This window comes from Rhipicephalus sanguineus, chromosome 4, assembly GCF_013339695.2.
Source record: "Rhipicephalus sanguineus isolate Rsan-2018 chromosome 4, BIME_Rsan_1.4, whole genome shotgun sequence".
Classification (NCBI taxonomy): domain Eukaryota; kingdom Metazoa; phylum Arthropoda; class Arachnida; order Ixodida; family Ixodidae; genus Rhipicephalus; species Rhipicephalus sanguineus.
Genome location: NC_051179.1, coordinates 30,108,027 through 30,124,918, shown reverse-complemented (window position 1 = coordinate 30,124,918; position 16,892 = coordinate 30,108,027). Strand labels below are relative to the sequence as shown.

Genomic DNA, 16,892 nt, shown 5'->3' with positions numbered 1-16,892 from the left:
TATACAGACCAAAATTTTCGTGGCCCGTTGTGGCAGCTTAGCAGGTAAAGTGTCGAGCGGGTGAAATGCAAGAACAGCCGTGTACTCTGATTTAAATACACGTTAAATAAGCCCAGGATGTCAAAATTAATCTTGAATTTCACACTACTGCGTGCCCCATAATCGTATCATATAGTTTTGTGACGCAAAAAAAAAGTTCAGTGGCCTGTTCAATAGGCTTTAGTACTGCCGCTCTAGAGCTTCCGTTTGTTTATATTTATTTTATCGCGCGCCTCCTCTTCTCTCCGCTTTCCTTTCCATCTTTCTTTCCCTTTCCCCATCCCCTTAGTGTAGGGTAGCAAACCGGATGCTACAATTCTGGTTAACCTCCCTGCTTTTCTCTCGTTTTATTATCTCTCTCTCTCTCTTTGTCACGCAAAATTTCATAATTTAATGTAAGAATGGGAATGTGTCACGTGTAAATAGCGCCAAAACGTCGGCGCGGACCACCGAGCACGGAGGGAAGAAAAAGAAGAGCGCGGTGGCACGGTGGCTCGAGGCGCGCTCGCAGTGTTCGGGCCAGGGCGTGCAATTCTGCGCTTGGACGAGCGGGGCGTTCTGCTGGCCGAGACGCGTGTGCACGGAGGACCACGGAGCCGGGCGAGGTCCAGGGTGTCCGAGGGTCCAGGTGCCAGGGGCGGAGCTGCTGACTGAACCGAGCGGTGCCGAGCCGTACCGAGCGACGCGCCAGACTCGGACGTGGGCCGCGAGCCCATGAGCTGTGCACCCGAGCTGTACCTGGCGGTGCCTTGGCCAAGGCGTGGAACGCCGGTGAATGAGCTGCCGCACCGCAGCTGTGGCGAGCATCATTCGAGCACGGCACAGACGGTGCTGTGCTGGCCAGAACCCGCACGTGGAACCGCTACGCTCGGGTGGTGACCAGGACGTCGGAGACAAGGTCCGAGGTCACGCTGGTCCCGGCATCTCCTAGACGCCGCCACCGCTGCTCGCAAGCCGTGAGACCACGGGACTCTCCCTCCTCGTGAGCTGGGTGGTCGTCCCGACGGCACCGACACCACTTACTGTTCATATCCTTATACCTTGTACATAAATGCTTAAATACGTCTCCTTGTCTGTTTCCTGCGCTGCTGCACAATAGGGGAAGTGCTCGAACCGTCCTAATCATCACAGAATGCTTACTGCAGCACACGTTGTTGTGAAGCAACCGCCGAGTGCGCTTGCTATTTCACTGCTCTTACAACCACGATCAAGGTCTTGCCGGTTGCATCACCCTGTGCTGGCAAGATTTCATGGAAAACGCCTTGTCACTACAGCGTGTCTCGTAATCAAATCGTGGTTTTGACACGTAAGGCCCCCAAAAGTTTATTTTCAGCCATCAGTTTATGATCGGCGTCTGTGTTCTCAGGCTCTCTTTTCGTGCGGCCAAGATTGTACACGCACAAATCAAGCTCTGGCTCGAAGAAATGAAGCGAGGGAAGCAAATTCTCGCGTCTCCTCACCTCGAAACACGATTCGCTCCACATGCGTGACGACGAAGTGCGCACATTACCAGGAAGCGCGGCTTCATTGAAAACAGGAAGCACGCGGCCGTTCCGCCGCCGGGTTCATTTATACCGCTCGCACGCCGCACTGCTCGCAGTGACTCACTTTTTGCGGCCTCACTATCAAGAATCATGAGAAGCACCGTGGTCACAAGGGGCACGCTTTCATCGGAGAAGCTCCCCCTCCGCGAGTCGTGCTGGCTGGAGCGCGCCGTTCGTGGGCGTTTGTGTTGACATTCTCGGCAGTCTGGCCCGGAGTTGCGCGCACTCTTGTAAGTGCGTCTGTTCGTACGCGTGTGCTTCGTGTGTTTGCACGCGTGCGTTTGTGCGTATGCACAAACATGTGTGAAAGAAGAGAAAGAAAGGAAAATGGAATTACAATAACAAATAACAAATTACAAATTACAAAACAATTACAAAGTGAAATTCAAAGTGTGGTACAATTGTTTGCGTGTGTACGCGAGAAATAAATACCGAGTGAGTGAGTGAGTGAGTGAGTGAGTGAGTGAGTGAGTGAGTGAGTGAGTGAGTGAGTGAGTGAGTGAGTGAGTGAGTGAGTGAGTGAGTGAGTGAGTCGAATGATGAAGTGAGTGAGTGAGTTGGATGTAGTGAATAAATGAGTTGAATGATGTAGTGAGCAGCGATGGCGTAGTGGGTAGAACATCAGCTTCGCATGCAAGAGGTCCGTGGTTCGAATCCCGGTGCCGGACAATTCCCAACCGGATTAAAAAAAAAAAAAAAAAAAAAATCCGCGTGATGATGGAATTGTGTAAAAGGCCTGGGGTGCAGCCTCACTGGCGACCACAGCCAGCAATGCACTCCCTCACCAGAGCAGGATTGGCCACCCTGGTGTAGTACTTGGCCACTACCTCCCACATGAATACACCAATTAACCCTCGGCCCTCAGTCCCCAGCGGCTGCGAAGCAACTGACCAAGGCGGCGGTCAGGCCTGCGACGCAGCAGAGGGTGCTAAGAATCTCTGGGTCCGGACAGGCCGCCATTGGAATCTGAACTTGGCTACATATAACGCTAGAACTTTATCTAGTGAGGCGAGTCTAGCTGTACTATTCGAGGAATTAGAGGGTGTTAAATGGGATGTAATAGGGCTCAGTGAGGTTAGGAGACCACAGGAGGCTTATAAAGTGCTGAAGAACGGACACGTCCTATGCTATCGTGGCTTAGCTGACAGAAGAGAACTAGGAGTGGGGTTCCTTATTCATAAAAATATAGCTGGCAATATAGAGGAATATTATAGCATTAATGAGAGGGTTTTATGTATCGTGATTAAGTTTAATAAGAGGTACAGGATGAAGGTGATACAGGCCTACGCGCCTACATCGAGCCATGATGATCAACTGGTTGAACGCTTCTACGAAGACGTGGAATCAGCAATGAGTAGGGTAAAGACACAGTATACTGTACTGATGGGCGACTTTAATGCAAAAGTAGGCAAGAAGCAGGCTAGAGATCATGCAGTTGGGGAATATGGCATCGGCTCTAGAAATGCCAGAGGGGAGTTACTAGTAGAGTTCGCAGAACGCAATAATTTACGGATCTTGAATACCTTCTACAGAAAACGGACTACTCGTAAGTGGACGTGGAGGAGTCCTAATGGCGAAACTAAAAATGAAATAGACTTCATAATGTGCGACCACCCGGGCATTATACAGGATGTGGAAGTAGTTAACAAGATCCGATGCAGTGACCATAGAATGGTAAGATCTAGAATTCAACTAGACGTGAGGAAGGAACGGCAGAAACTGATACGCAAGAAGAAGCCGATTAATGAACTAGCTCTGCGAGGGAAAGTACAAGAATTCAGAGTTTCACTTCAGAATAGGTACGCGGCTTTAACCGAGGAAACCGACCTTAGCGTTGACGCAATGAATGATAATCTGACTAGTATCATTAAGGAGTGTGCAGTGGAAGTCGGGGGTACAGTCGTTAGACAGGACACTGGTAAGCTATCCCAAGAGACGAAAAACCTCATTAAGAAACGTCAAGCTATGAAAACATCAAATGCAACAGACAAAATAGAGCTGGCGGAGCTTTCGAAGTTGATCAATAGGCGTAAAGTAGCCGACATAAGAAAGTATAATATGGAGAGAATTGAGCATGCTCTAAAGAACGGAAGAAGCCTCAAAGCTACGAAGACAAAACTGTGCATAGGCAAAAATCAGATGTATGCATTAAGGGACAAGGATGGCAAGGTCACAACCAATATGGATAGAATAGTTGAGGTAGCGGAAGAGTTCTACAAAGATCTGTACAGCAGCCGAGACAGTCAGGATGATAATGTAAGAAGCAGTAATATCCCAGAGGAATCTGACATCCCACCAGTATTAACAGGAGAAGTAAAGAAAGCCCTAAAGGGAATGCAAAGAGGCAAAGCCGCTGGTGAGGATCAGATAACATCAGACCTGCTGAAAGACGGTGGAGAGATTATGTTAGAGAAACTGGCCACCCTGTATACGAAGTGTCTCTCGACAGGGAGGATACCAGAATCTTGGAGGAATGCCAACATCATCTTGATCCATAAGAAAGGGGACGTCAAGGACCTGAAAAATTACAGGCCCATCAGCTTACTGTCCGTTGTCTACAAGCTATTCACAAAAGTAATTGCTAACAGAATTAATAGGACATTAGAGTTTAATCAACCAAGGGACCAGGCAGGATTTCGTACAGGCTTCTCAACAATAGACCATATTCATACTATCAATCAGGTGATAGAGAAATGCGCGGAATACAACCAACCCCTATACATAGCCTTCATAGATTACGAGAAGGCATTTGATTCGGTGGAGACATCAGCAGTCATGCAAGCACTGCGGAATCAGGGCATCGACGAAGCCTATATAAACATAATGGAAGACATCTACAGCGCATCCACAGCCACTATAGTCCTTCATAAAGAAAGCGACAGAATCCCAATAAAGAAGGGCGTACGACAGGGAGACACGATCTCTCCAATGCTATTCACCGCGTGTTTACAGGAGGTTTTCAGGGCCCTAGATTGGGAAGAATTAGGGATAAGAGTTAATGGAGAGTATCTCAGTAACCTGCGATTCGCTGATGACATTGCATTGATGAGTAACGCGGGAGACGAATTACAGCTCATGATTACTGAACTGGATACGGAAAGTAGAAGAGTAGGTCTGAAAATTAATATGCATAAAACTAAAGTAATGTGGAACAATCTTGGCAGAGAACAGCGCTTTGCGATAGGTGGCGAGACGCTGGAAGTTGTAAAGGAGTACGTCTACTTAGGACAGGTAGTAACCGCGGAGCCGAACCATGAGAGTGAAATAACTAGGAGAATAAGGATGGGATGGGGCTCATTCGGCAAGCACTATCAAATCATGAATGGTAGTCTACCACTATCTCTCAAGAGGAAGGTATATAACAGCTGTATCTTACCAGTACTTACCTACGGAGCAGAAACCTGGAGACTTACAAAGAGGGTTCAACTTAAATTGAGGACGACGCAGCGAGCGATGGAAAGGAAAATGATAGGTGTAACCTTAAGAGACAGGAAGAGAGCAGAGTGGGTCAGGGAACAAACGGGGGTTAAGGATATCATAGTTGAAATTAAGAAGAAGAAATGGATATGGGCCGGCCACGTAGCACGTCGGCAGGATAACCGGTGGTCATTAAGGGTAACTGACTGGATTCCAAGAGATGGCAAACGCGTGAGGGGGAGACAAAAAATTAGGTGGGTAGATGAGATTAAGAAGTTTGCAGGTATAACGTGGCAGCAGAAAGCACAGGACCGAGTTGATTGGCGGAACATGGGAGAGGCCTTTGCCCTGCAGTGGGCGTAGACAGGCTGATGATGATGATGATGATGATGTAGTGAGTGAGTGAGTTGACTGATGTAGTGAATGAGTAAGTTGAATGATGTAGTGAGTGAGTTGAATAATGTAGTGAGTGAGTGAGTGAGTGAGTGAGTGAGTGAGTGAGTGAGTGAGTGAGTGAGTGAGTGAGTGAGTGAGTGAGTGAGTGAGTGAGTGAGTGAGTTGAATGATGAAGTGAGTGAGTGAGTGAGTGTGTGAGTGAGTGAGTGAGTGAGTTCAATGATGAAGTGAGTGAGTGAGTGAGTGAGTGAGTGAGTGAGTGAGTGAGTCGAATGATGAAGTGAGTGAGTGAGTTGGATGTAGTGAATAAATGAGTTGAATGATGTAGTGAGTGAGTGAGTTGACTGATGTAGTGAATGAGTAAGTTTAATGATGTAGTGAGTGAGTTGAATGATGTAGTGAGTGAGTGAGTGAGTTGAATGATGAAGTGAGTGAGTGAGTGAGTGAGTGAGTGAGTGAGTGAGTGAGTGAGTGAGTGAGTGAGTGAGTGAGTGAGTGAGTGAGTGAGTGAGTGAGTGAGTGAGTGAGTGAGTGAGTGAGTGAGTGAGTTGAATGACATAGGGAGACAGTGATCGAGACAAGGGGAGGAAGGCAAGATGGGAGAGTTTGGGTGTGCGCGTCCGTGTGCTTTGATAACCGAAGCTTAACGTGTTCTCCAAATGCGTTCCCAAAGAGATCAGCATATCACCGTTGGTTGCGTTCCTGTTGCCATCCATGAGAGCGTTTTCTTCAGTCGACTTTTCTCAAGCCTCCTTTCCTTTCTTCCGGCTTCTATATTCTCCCCATTGCTCTCTGCAGTGAGGATGAGCACGGTCCTTCGCGACACACGAGAAAGGAACCCCAAACGCTCCCATTTCGAGCAATTACATTGTCCTCCTCGCAGGCAGGCTTCTCCGTTATGCTGCGGGTAGCGAGAGCAGCCACCCTCGCCGTTGAGGCGAGTGCGCGTTGTGTCTCCGCGTCGCATATCTTGGCGGGCTGCCCGCGAAGCGCGCGTGAACCGAGGCAAATTAAAAGCCGCCGCCGAAACACGACGGTGCTTGGGTCGCCCCTGCTCCGTGACGAAGAAACATACACGCGCGCACATACACACAAACGCACGCCCTCTTCGGACGTGGAGAAAGGAAAGCTCCCTCGCGTGCGTGCGCGACCTGCTTGCTGTCTCGTCGCCGGGGAGGCCCTCTCCTTCACAGCGTCAACCGGCGCGAGGATGAGGTTGCGGGGAAGCGCTGCGCTCGCGACGGCTCATTCGTTCATCGTCAGGTCTGGTCTGGGTTTCGCGCTAGTTCCTTCGTATATCTGACGTAACGGCATTCGTCAGTGACATCAGCAGTAGACAGAACAATTGATGCGGTGTTTCTTAACGTAAAAGGGGTTGGAGGAGGACGGAAGGGAGAGGAGAATGCATAGCAGTGTAAAAGTTATTTGTGACGCAATAAAGTAGCCCAGCCTATATCATGTTTGTAATAGTAATAATAATTGCTGTACCAAAACCACTATACGATTATGAAGCACGCCGCTGTGGAGGACTACGGATTAATTTCGACCTTGGTGTTCTTTAACGTCCACCTAAATTTAAGCCCACGGATGTTCTTTGTATTTCTCCTCCATATAAGTGCGGCCCACGTGGCCGGGAACCGAATCCGTGCCCTCGGGCTTAGTAGCGCGATTTATGTGTTTGTGGAGAAGTGGGGTGCTGTACCAGGCTAGCGGTAGAATATTGATGCTTATGACTGATGCAACTGATCAGTAACGTAAAAGATAGATGGTATAGATGGACCATTGAGTATGTACGCTAAGCATCTGGCAATTGACATATTTCAATGACCGACGCTCCCTTGCTGTAGACCAGCACGTAGAACTGCAACTCTTACTCAGTATTTCAAGCGTGTGCGAAACTAATGCTCTGTTTCTCTCCGTCGTGCATTCCTTTATACGTCTCTCCGTGTGCAGGGTAGCAAACCGGACGTGCCTCCCTATCTTTCCTTGCTTTTCTCTTTCTCTCCCTTACCGCTGCGCCTTTCTCTTACTATCATAATTTATTTTTAAGGCGCAAAGCAGGACATACACAAGAAAGGACACGGGACGGAGCGCCTTTCTTGTGTATGTCCTGCTTTGCGCCTTAAAAACCATTATGAACGTATACCAACTTGCTCAAGAAAACGTTCTCCTTTCTCTTACTACCTCGGTATTAATGGACGGAGGATCAATATACTGTGTTGCCAGCTCGAGATTTCTTTCGACGATGCCTTATTAATTCCTAGTTAGAATGATGAGCGGCCTGGTCTGCCGCAGCCGCTTGGAGGCCAGAGTGTTGCATTGCTAAGCTTGAGGACGCGGGTTCGATTCCAGGAAAAGGCGGCTGCATTTCGATGCAGGTGAAATGTAGGACCACCCATGTGCCTAGATCTAAGCACACGTTATAGCACCGCAGGTGGTCAAATTCAACCCCGAGTATCGAACTACTTCGTGCCCCTTAACCGTATCACGGTTTTGAAACGTGAAACTTCCCGTTTCAAAACCGTGACTTATCAATGTGTAGTGCTGAGCGCAGCACACGTGGTTGAGATGTGACCGTGAAGTGCCTGTCATGTGACGGCTCTTTCTACCACAATAAAGGCCTTGCCGGTCGCACCGCTTTGAGCTGGCCAGATTTCAGGGAAAAGGACCTTGGCACCGTGTCTGCTCGCTTTTGCGGCGTAGGAACACAAAGAAACGTGCGGTGTGTGTGTGTGTGTGTGTGTGTGTGTGTGTGTGTGTGTGTGTGTGTGTGTGTGTGTGTGTGTGTGTGTGTGTGTGTTTGTGTGTGTGTGTGTGTGTGTGTGTGAGTGAGTGAGTGAGTGAGTGAGTGAGTGAGTGAGTGAGTGAGTGAGTGAGTGAGTGAGTGAGTGTGTGTGTGTGTGTGTGTGTGTGTGTGTGTGTGTGTGTGTGTGTGTGTGTGTGTGTGTGTGTGTGTGTGTGCGCGCGCGTGCGTGCGTGCGTGCGTGCGTGTGCGCGTTGACTTCATATTTCTTTGAACAAAAGCATTACGGAGCACTGTGTTCTCAATGTTCTCACTTCGATTTTCAACACAATTTGGGCCTGATGGAGCGAAATGCTATAACGGAGTCTTCAGGCGTTGGTGTGAATCCTGTGGTTCGCTTGCGTTCATAAAAGAACTGTCGGTGAGATCTAAGTGCCTCTGTACACTACTCTTTTTTTTCTTCTTCGGTCACAAAAGAACAAAGAAGATTGTCTACAAGAGTTACCCAAATTACGTCAGCTCTATATAATTCTTTCGAAAGGGACATACTTTCAAGAATAACCTGAACCAAAAGAAAATGATTAGATCGAACGAATAAGTTGACGTCGGTTATTTTAGTTCAAATTATAAAATTAAAATGAAGAAACAAGAAACTACACTATTATAACCGTTTCGTTTATGTTTTAATTATTAACACGTGCCATAAAGTCTGCAACTAAAAATTGTAATGAATACATTTTTGTTGAGTTCGTGAACATAACCGTTTAGTATCCATGATGTCCGCGAAGGAGTGATAATTGATATTCCGGTATGTAATTCAACTGAATTGAACAGTCATTTTAAAACTGTATCTTAAGAGAATTTGTTGCTGCGCTAGTTGGTTCATGATGCTAAATTGCAGAGCGCAAATTAAGTACGGGACGTAGAAGAACACACACAGCACAGGATAAGCGCTAGTCATGTGCTGTGTGTTCTTCTATGTCCCGGAACGAATTCATGCTCGGTAGTTTAGCGTTTCAAAACTGTTCCAAATTTTTAAAAAGTAATATTCTATATAGAACAATTCAGCATGGAAAACGTCGTTCCGCATCGTCAGCGGAGCCGCGAATGACGCCTTGTAAAAAAAAAAGAGCACGCAAAAGAAATAATAAATAAATAGGTAGAACAAGGGTTATTTCACAGTGCCGCGATGAAAGAGTAAAACGCGACGGTTCTAAAATAAGCTTTCTCTCTCGATAGCCGACGGCCTGCACTCGATTTGTGAACAATCCTTTCACTCACAAACAGCGGGAAGCCATCATCGCTGCGAAGCCCCGAAGAGCCGCGTACAGCCAGCATGCAGCGAACTGACCTCTAAATCTCATCTAAGCCCGGAAGCAGGCAGATAATCAACGAGAGATGGGCGATAAATATTATTCTTTGCAACCGGGCTGCCCCCCTCCTCCACCTCAGGCATTGCCGGGGCGGAGCAACGCTTAGTGTATATAGTATATATATGCTCCTCGGGGGTGCTCCCTCGCGAGGCTTCTCAATCATCCGGGCCGTTGCGCCCGCCGAGCCAAGGTCGAAACCCGTCGCCGCGCCGGACGTTATCCCGGCGGAAGCACCGGGCGCGCCCGCTGCGTGTCGCCTTCACCTCGACACGCGAGTGTTTGTTAAGGAGAAAACCTTAGATGCCTCATCAAACGCGAAAATTGGCCGTCGGCGTCGGCGGCGTCCGCACGAGTGATGCGAAAAATCATCATCGCGCGATGACATCAGCATATGACGTCATTATGACGTCACAGAATGGCAAAATTTGTGACGTCATCGTGACGACATAACGACGTCGCATCACGTGACCTCGTATGATGACGTCATCTCATGACCGTCGTTTGGTCAAGGAGGCAGCGCCACACCATGTTAGGTGCAGAAAGCTGTTGGAGGGGGGAGGGGGAGGGGGGGGGGAGGAACACATCGACTGATAAGTAGAAGAAGATGGCTTTCGTCATCGAGTCTCCTTAGTCGAATGCGTGAGGGACCCTGTGAGCTTTTTTTGCAGGGACATGTGAACTTGGAGCGAACTCAGCTGACGTGCCGTATAACGCCACTGCGAAAGATGACAGTAACGCACGAGAAAGAAAGTGACAGGGAAGATGGAAAAGGCGCGGGGGTTGTCTAGCCTTTTGTCAAAATTATTTGCTCAGAGGAGGCGAAGGGAGAGTGAAGGGGTCAGAGAAAGCTGAAAGGAGTTGGATCAATCATGCGCGCCAGTCGGGGTGCTGCGTGTGCAAAGCCGAAACGAAGGTCTTGGGATCTCGGCCTTGAAATGCGTCAACTTGGCAGAAAGTGAACTCGCTCAGTAGATACTGGCTGACCGGTTAAATCTCATTCAGAAAGTGACACGAGTTCTTGCACGATACCCCAAGAAAATCGAGACTTGGGAACCCACCCGTGAACTCGCGGAAAATGAAACAGATGGGGCAAAGCGCTCAACCGTTGAATTTCAACTTGAAAATTTTCCGACGAATGCACGTTGCGTGAGCACTGATGCGTATGAGGCGTCGTCGGTACTTTTTTTAATGCGCGGACACGTTAAACCTTCAGTTTTAGCACTACATTCTTCCAGGTGACTTACAAATCTAGACTGCCGCTTTGGTGCAGCTGTTGATTGAATTTTTGAAATTTTAATGCGGACATATATTTTGAGGTTAACGCGTGCCGTACAAACACATGCCGTACAAACACGTGTGCGCTCAATTTTCAATAAAGTGTTGCTTTATTCAGATGGCTTTTAAGCATTTAGACAATTGCATTCGGGCGCAATAAACTTCCACTTCTTTGAATCTGTCTCGTGCAAAAAAAAAAAACGGAGACGTTTAACGAACGCAAAGAAAAACGCATGTACATGCTTCCTAACTACAAACAAATGGTACAAACAAATATGAACACCGGCAGCATAACCAGTAGATCCGTATTTGTGCAGACGCTTTTAACTGTCAGTTATCGCTGTATCACATTGCCCCGAGCGTTATTTATTTCTGTGCGTCACCATTCCGCGGTACCGTCTTAGTATTTTTCGTTTTCTCCAGCGTCAGGGAAAAAAAGCGAGGCGACGAGCTGCGCTCCACGCGACAGATACTGCGTCCGCGCGGTGCCTGACGCACACGTTTCGGTAGGCGACTGAACGGCGGCGTCGGCGGTGCCTGTCTAGAGAGGCCGAGGCGCTTTGCTTTCGCGCGCGCCGGCCCTTCCATACGCCAGCGAAAAGACGACGATGAGCGCCCGTGATCGCGGCCCTGCCAGACGCCAACAAAAGGTCGGGCCACACCGGCGCCTCCGTGGGGGAGGAGGAGAGACGACGCGCCACGCTACGAGATGAGGATGAGGAGGAAACCGCAGAGAAAACCAGAAATGCATGTAGGCAGGCAGGGCGAGGGGTGCAAGACACAAAGACTGCGTGGAAGACGGAGCTCGGCTGGAGGAGGGGGGGGGGGGCATACAAGGCGCAAAACAATAAGCATAAACGACGACACGAAGACAGAAAGAAGAGAGAGAGGGGACGGGGAGAGAAACGAAGATAACTGGACGAGAACGGAGCAAGACAAGAAGAAGAAGAAGAAGCGGCGGTAGTGGGCCCGAGCACTTGCCGAACTCGCTTCTAAATTTAGGAGCGCCCTTCCCGAAAACCGCCGGCCTGCCTGCCTTTCATCTTCTTCGTTTCGTTCCGCGATGACGTCGGCGGTGACGTCACCGCTAACAAGGACGAAACACGAACGCACACCGCGGCGGGCCACGCTCTAGATTTCGCGAGGCCGCGGGTTCGTCTACGCAAGTCCTCGTTCGTTCTCGCCTCGGAGGCATTGTTTCGCGCCGCCGAGTGACCCGGCCGTTCTGTGCGTCTTGTCTATCTTTCTCTCTCTCTCACTCACTCGCTCTCTATCTTTTTTTTTTTTTTTTGCTACGGAACCAGCGTAAGCTGTGCCGGCGTGTTTAGAAACGACCCCATAAAAGCGAGCGGTTGCATTTTTAAGCGCTCTTGAAAGGGCCATTGTAACGACCCGAAGACGAGTTGTTTGTAGAGTAAGTTAGGCGTTCGGAGAAGGATAGCTTTTCTTATCTCCCGTAGCCTAAATCTCGGGCTGTGGGAGTAAGCGGAGCTTCTGGAGCGCTTCTGTCGAAATTAGTCAGAAGTCCCGATTTACTATTACGAGGTACCCTAGTAAAGGCTTCAATAGCAAGAAAAGAAGGCAACAAAAAAGCGGGTTACAAAATTTAGTGTTCGTGGATAAGCATCGTCGTGGTAGTTCAGCACGTAAGGTGTCGCGTTGCTATGCTCGAGGCTGTGGGTTCGATTTCCGGCCAAGGCAGCCGCATTTCGATGTAGGCTAAATGCAAAGAAGACCCGTGTACTTAGATTTGAGTGCACGTTAAAGAACCCCAGGTGGTCGAAATTCATCCGAAGTCCCCCGGTACGCCGTGTCTCATAGTCATATTGCGGTTTTGGCTGGCCCGTAACATTCCAGTTCGTGGAGAAAGAGCGCTTTCGTGCCGTGCGCACGACGCTGATATGTCATCTCTTGCAACGAAATGTATAAATCGGGGAGCACGCATTCATACACAAGCGCACTTTTATTGTACGTACAACTGCACAATAACGTTTGTTGAAAAATACTTTTAAAGCTGGCTTCGCCGATCGCAGTAAAGCTCAAGGTAAAGCTAACTTTACAGCAGGCAACTGCTTTCTTTGTGGGCCCATGTGGAATGGTGACAAGTACAAAGAACGTCAGATAAACAAGACAAGATAAACAAAATCGGTACAGAAAATATCTTCGCGCACGTAGCATAAGAGGTCTGCGCGCGTCTGTAAGGCAAAACTTCTGATTTGGTTGCATAGTATAAGTATCCACGCACGACACACATTTTGAATGAGCGGCCAGACAACGCGCACTCGTATTGGTTCTTACCCTTTACTTGAATCTTCCGCTCAAATTGCGTAATGAATGACGAAGCGATAAGCCAACGTTTTCCATTTTGTACTTTTGCTTCGCTGTTATATCAAAATGGGACTTACGGCAGAGGTGATGGTTTCTTTGAATAGCGTTTGTATATGCGCGCACAGTCATTTAACTGAGTTTACTGCTGTGTCGTACTATGTCAGTTTCCTTATTTTAACTGCGCTGTAACAATTATGACGTAAATTGAAGTTAATTAAAGTGGACAAAAAACACCATTTCCGTCGGCGGAGCTCGAGCCCGCAACCTTCGAATTATGCGTCCCATGACCTGCCTATTGAACTACGACGGAAGGTGACCTTTGATTTTGTTGGATATTTCTGTGGCCTCATACATTTCGATGGGTGGACCTATATTCGTCAAAGGCGCCAAGGATAACACGCCCAGGATGATGAGGCGCCTTTGACGAAGATAGATTCACCTATCGAAACGTCGGTCAGCCTGTCTGAGGCACCTGTTTCTCTTCAGACAACTTGTACATCACATTGTGCTTTCTTCCGTCAGTCCTCACTTGTAGTTTGTATTGCTATGTTTGTCTGTTAGATCTAATCTAATATCAGTGTGTACTGCAATAGCCACTATGTGCTGCGTGTCAGTAGCGTCGCCAGAAACTTTTTGTGGAGGGTGAGGCGGGGGGGATTCAACGATACTTTCTGTATGTTCGTGCGTGCGATTGTATGCGTGCATGCATATACACACATGCAAAATGGAAAAACAATCGAGGGAAATTTGAACCCCCCCACCCTGGCTACGCCACTGCTGCGTATGATCTTTCATCTAAGTAATTATTTTTGTTCCCAATTTTTTTTTTAAACTGGGGCTGAATTCACAAAGCGTTTTTTTTTCGTGAGTTCTATTTGCCATGGGATTGATATTGCAGTTAATAATATGTTCAACTCCAGCATTACTGAAATTCTCAGTTACGAATGCATCTAACGCAAGCGTTCTTTGTGAATACAAGCTCCATTGTATTCATGCAAGAAAAACACGATCTGCTTATAAGGCATGCCTTAGTGGGGAACTTCGGATTGTTACGACCTGGGGCACTTAAGTACGTGGGCGTTCTTGCAGTTCGCCCCTACTGAAATGAGGCCATAATAGAATCTTTAAGCTCACCGGCACAATGCCATGGCTGCAGGGTCACCGACTGATTTATCTTTGTTCTAGCACCTTGTTATGGCGTGATATATTTGAATGTGCTGCTGATAACTTTATACTACTGAACACCGTTTCCTTCCGTGAAATACATTGTACACATTTACCAGCATGTGAGCAAAACCCATGTTCCAACATGGGTTTTGCAGCATGCAGAGAAAAGCAATGACACAACTTTTTTTCGCATTATAACTTTTAATTTTTCATCCTTTCACGTTTCAGGGTACGGCAACATCGCGCCCAAGACGCCGCAGGGCAAAGTGGTGACCATCCTGTACGCAATCGTGGGCATTCCCCTGATGCTGCTGTGCCTGTCGAACATAGGCGACGCCATGGCGCAGAGCTTCAAGTTCTCCTACCGATACATCTGCTGTTCCATTTGCCACCGCAAGGCCGTGCAAAGGGTGTGTGTTCGATATGGCTTCACAACGACAATATGATATCCTTCCTTTTTCACGTTGAAAATAATTTCGGTTACATACTGTTGCCGTTTAAAACTGCTTGTTAATTTTTTTATTTTATGTTCATACTCTCAGGGCCCGAGGGCATTACAGAGAGGAGTGGTTTAACAATATGTCATAAATTGCAACCTTGAAGGCGGCAGGTTCATCGACTGCAGCAACGGAGGCAGGAAGGTGGTTCCAGTCACTGCTTGTTTGCGGCAAAAAAAGAAGCATGGGAGGTATTAGTGTGGCATAAAGGAATTTTAACCGCAAGATTATGACCGAACCGTGCGGATACGTAATTTGGGGGAAGGAAAAGATCATTTTTAAGTGTTGGGTTAGTGTACAAAATTTTGTGATGGAGGGTATTTTTTTGAAAATATGAACAACTCAAAATTTAGGTTAGGTTAGACTGCAGTGCGGTACAACTTTAGAAGGTAGCCGCATTTCCTCCTCAATCGCGGATGCAGACAAGCCTGCACCAATGAGCGCGCTCTCTAGACTGACGTCAAAAGCCGGACGGTCGGTGACCCCGACGTCCAACATCGCCGAGTACATTGTGGGGTCTCGAAAGCCGACCCGCGCTTCTGGAACACACGGAGACAGTCCCGCCGTCGGGCAAACGAACACGTGGACATTTATTAACTAATTTTACAGCGGCGAGCTCGCCAGCCGAATCTAATACATAACTAGTTACAAGCTAAATAACGTTATACAATGGCAATAAAACACAACGAGAACATAACACACACAAAACATCATAACACATACAATGTACCGCGAACGCGGTGCCGCCGACGTCCGATTCACCACGAGGAGTGCGTGCGGCCGATCCGCGGTACCGCACCCACAGACCTCCCCGAGGGCCTCCGTAGCCAATCACGCCAAACACCAATCCCTGCTGTTCCCTGTACGCCAGCCTAACCTCTCGCCCGCCAGACGGCGCTGCTGGCACCACCGCGCTTTTCCAGTGACTTTTTTTCAGTGACTCTACACCGCGCTAACCTTACACCGCGCGAGCACAGCGCCACTTCACGCTCGGCAGCTGGTTAAGCTAACTGCGACTAACCCGCGGGACGCGCGTGCGCCATGAGGCGAAAACGACTTTACAGGGGGTGATAGCACCCTCACAACATGAGCGCTGCTATTCTCTTAGTGGCGAAGGCAATGTGCTGCCGCTCTTTGGTCTTGTGTGTCGGACCTCTGCATCCGACTGTAGCTTACTACTGGTTATCCAGCCTGTCGAGACTGACGTCATTGTCTGAGTTACCGAGTCCCTGATTGGTTTCTTGTTTTACAATTAATTCTTTCTTTCGTTGCGGAAATAGGGGATTGTGCCTTAATTTGCCTTTCCTTTATCTTTCTTGAACTCTATGCAGGCTAAAGGACGATACTCGCGCAAGAACTTTCAGCAGGAACACCAGCCAAATTACCAGCAGCAATTCCAGATGCAGTCCCGGTCTGTGCGCCGCAATATGGGACAGGGCGCCGGCGCGAGCCACGGTGAGTTCATTCAACTTCATCCTGTTCATCATCATCATCAGCCTGTCTACGCCCACTGCAGGGCAAAGGCCTCTCCCATGTTCCGCCAATCAACCCGGTCCTGTGCTTTCTGCTGCCACGTTATACCTGCAAACTTCTTAATCTCATCTACCCACCTAATTTTCTGTCTCCCCCTCACGCGTTTGCCATCTCTTGGAATCCAGTCAGTTACCCTTAACCCTGTTCATCAGCAGCGTTTCTAAGCGTGCATGTGTGGAATAACTGCCCCGTCACCAATTCAGTTCCTGATTGTTATTGGCAAGAATTTTTTTATTATGAACCGCCCATTGGGCTTGATGAGAAAACATATCCTGCGGATAGCAGACACTACTATGAACAGTACGGTCCACTGTTAAAGGGAACGCTCCAATGACCACCTTTCATTTTACTGGCCCTCTAACAGTAAATGGACGGGGAAACATTGTTCATGCACTGCAGAAGTCTGTCAAAAAGAGGCAGAACAGTCAACCACCAGTAGTCTTAGCAAATCTAAGCCACTACATTTTTGCAAGAGAGCGAAATCCAAACATGCCCCGTACTCAAGTGTTCCCTTTAACAGTGGACCCGTCTGAACATAGCCAGATCTTGCAGTCGTGCCTAGCAAGGAGAGCTTACAAGC

General features: G+C 48.3%; 1 protein-coding gene across 1 annotated transcript in view; it reads left to right on the top strand.

Moving 5' to 3' along the window:
* Positions 1-16,892, top strand: part of LOC119389705 (TWiK family of potassium channels protein 18) — a 32,279-nt gene that overhangs the window by 10,539 nt on the left and 4,848 nt on the right. Inside the window, exons 2-3 of the mRNA XM_037657071.2 lie at positions 14,511-14,692; positions 16,111-16,234. Of these exons, the coding sequence (XP_037512999.1) occupies positions 14,511-14,692; positions 16,111-16,234 (306 nt within the window). The remainder of the gene's footprint in view (positions 1-14,510; positions 14,693-16,110; positions 16,235-16,892) is intronic.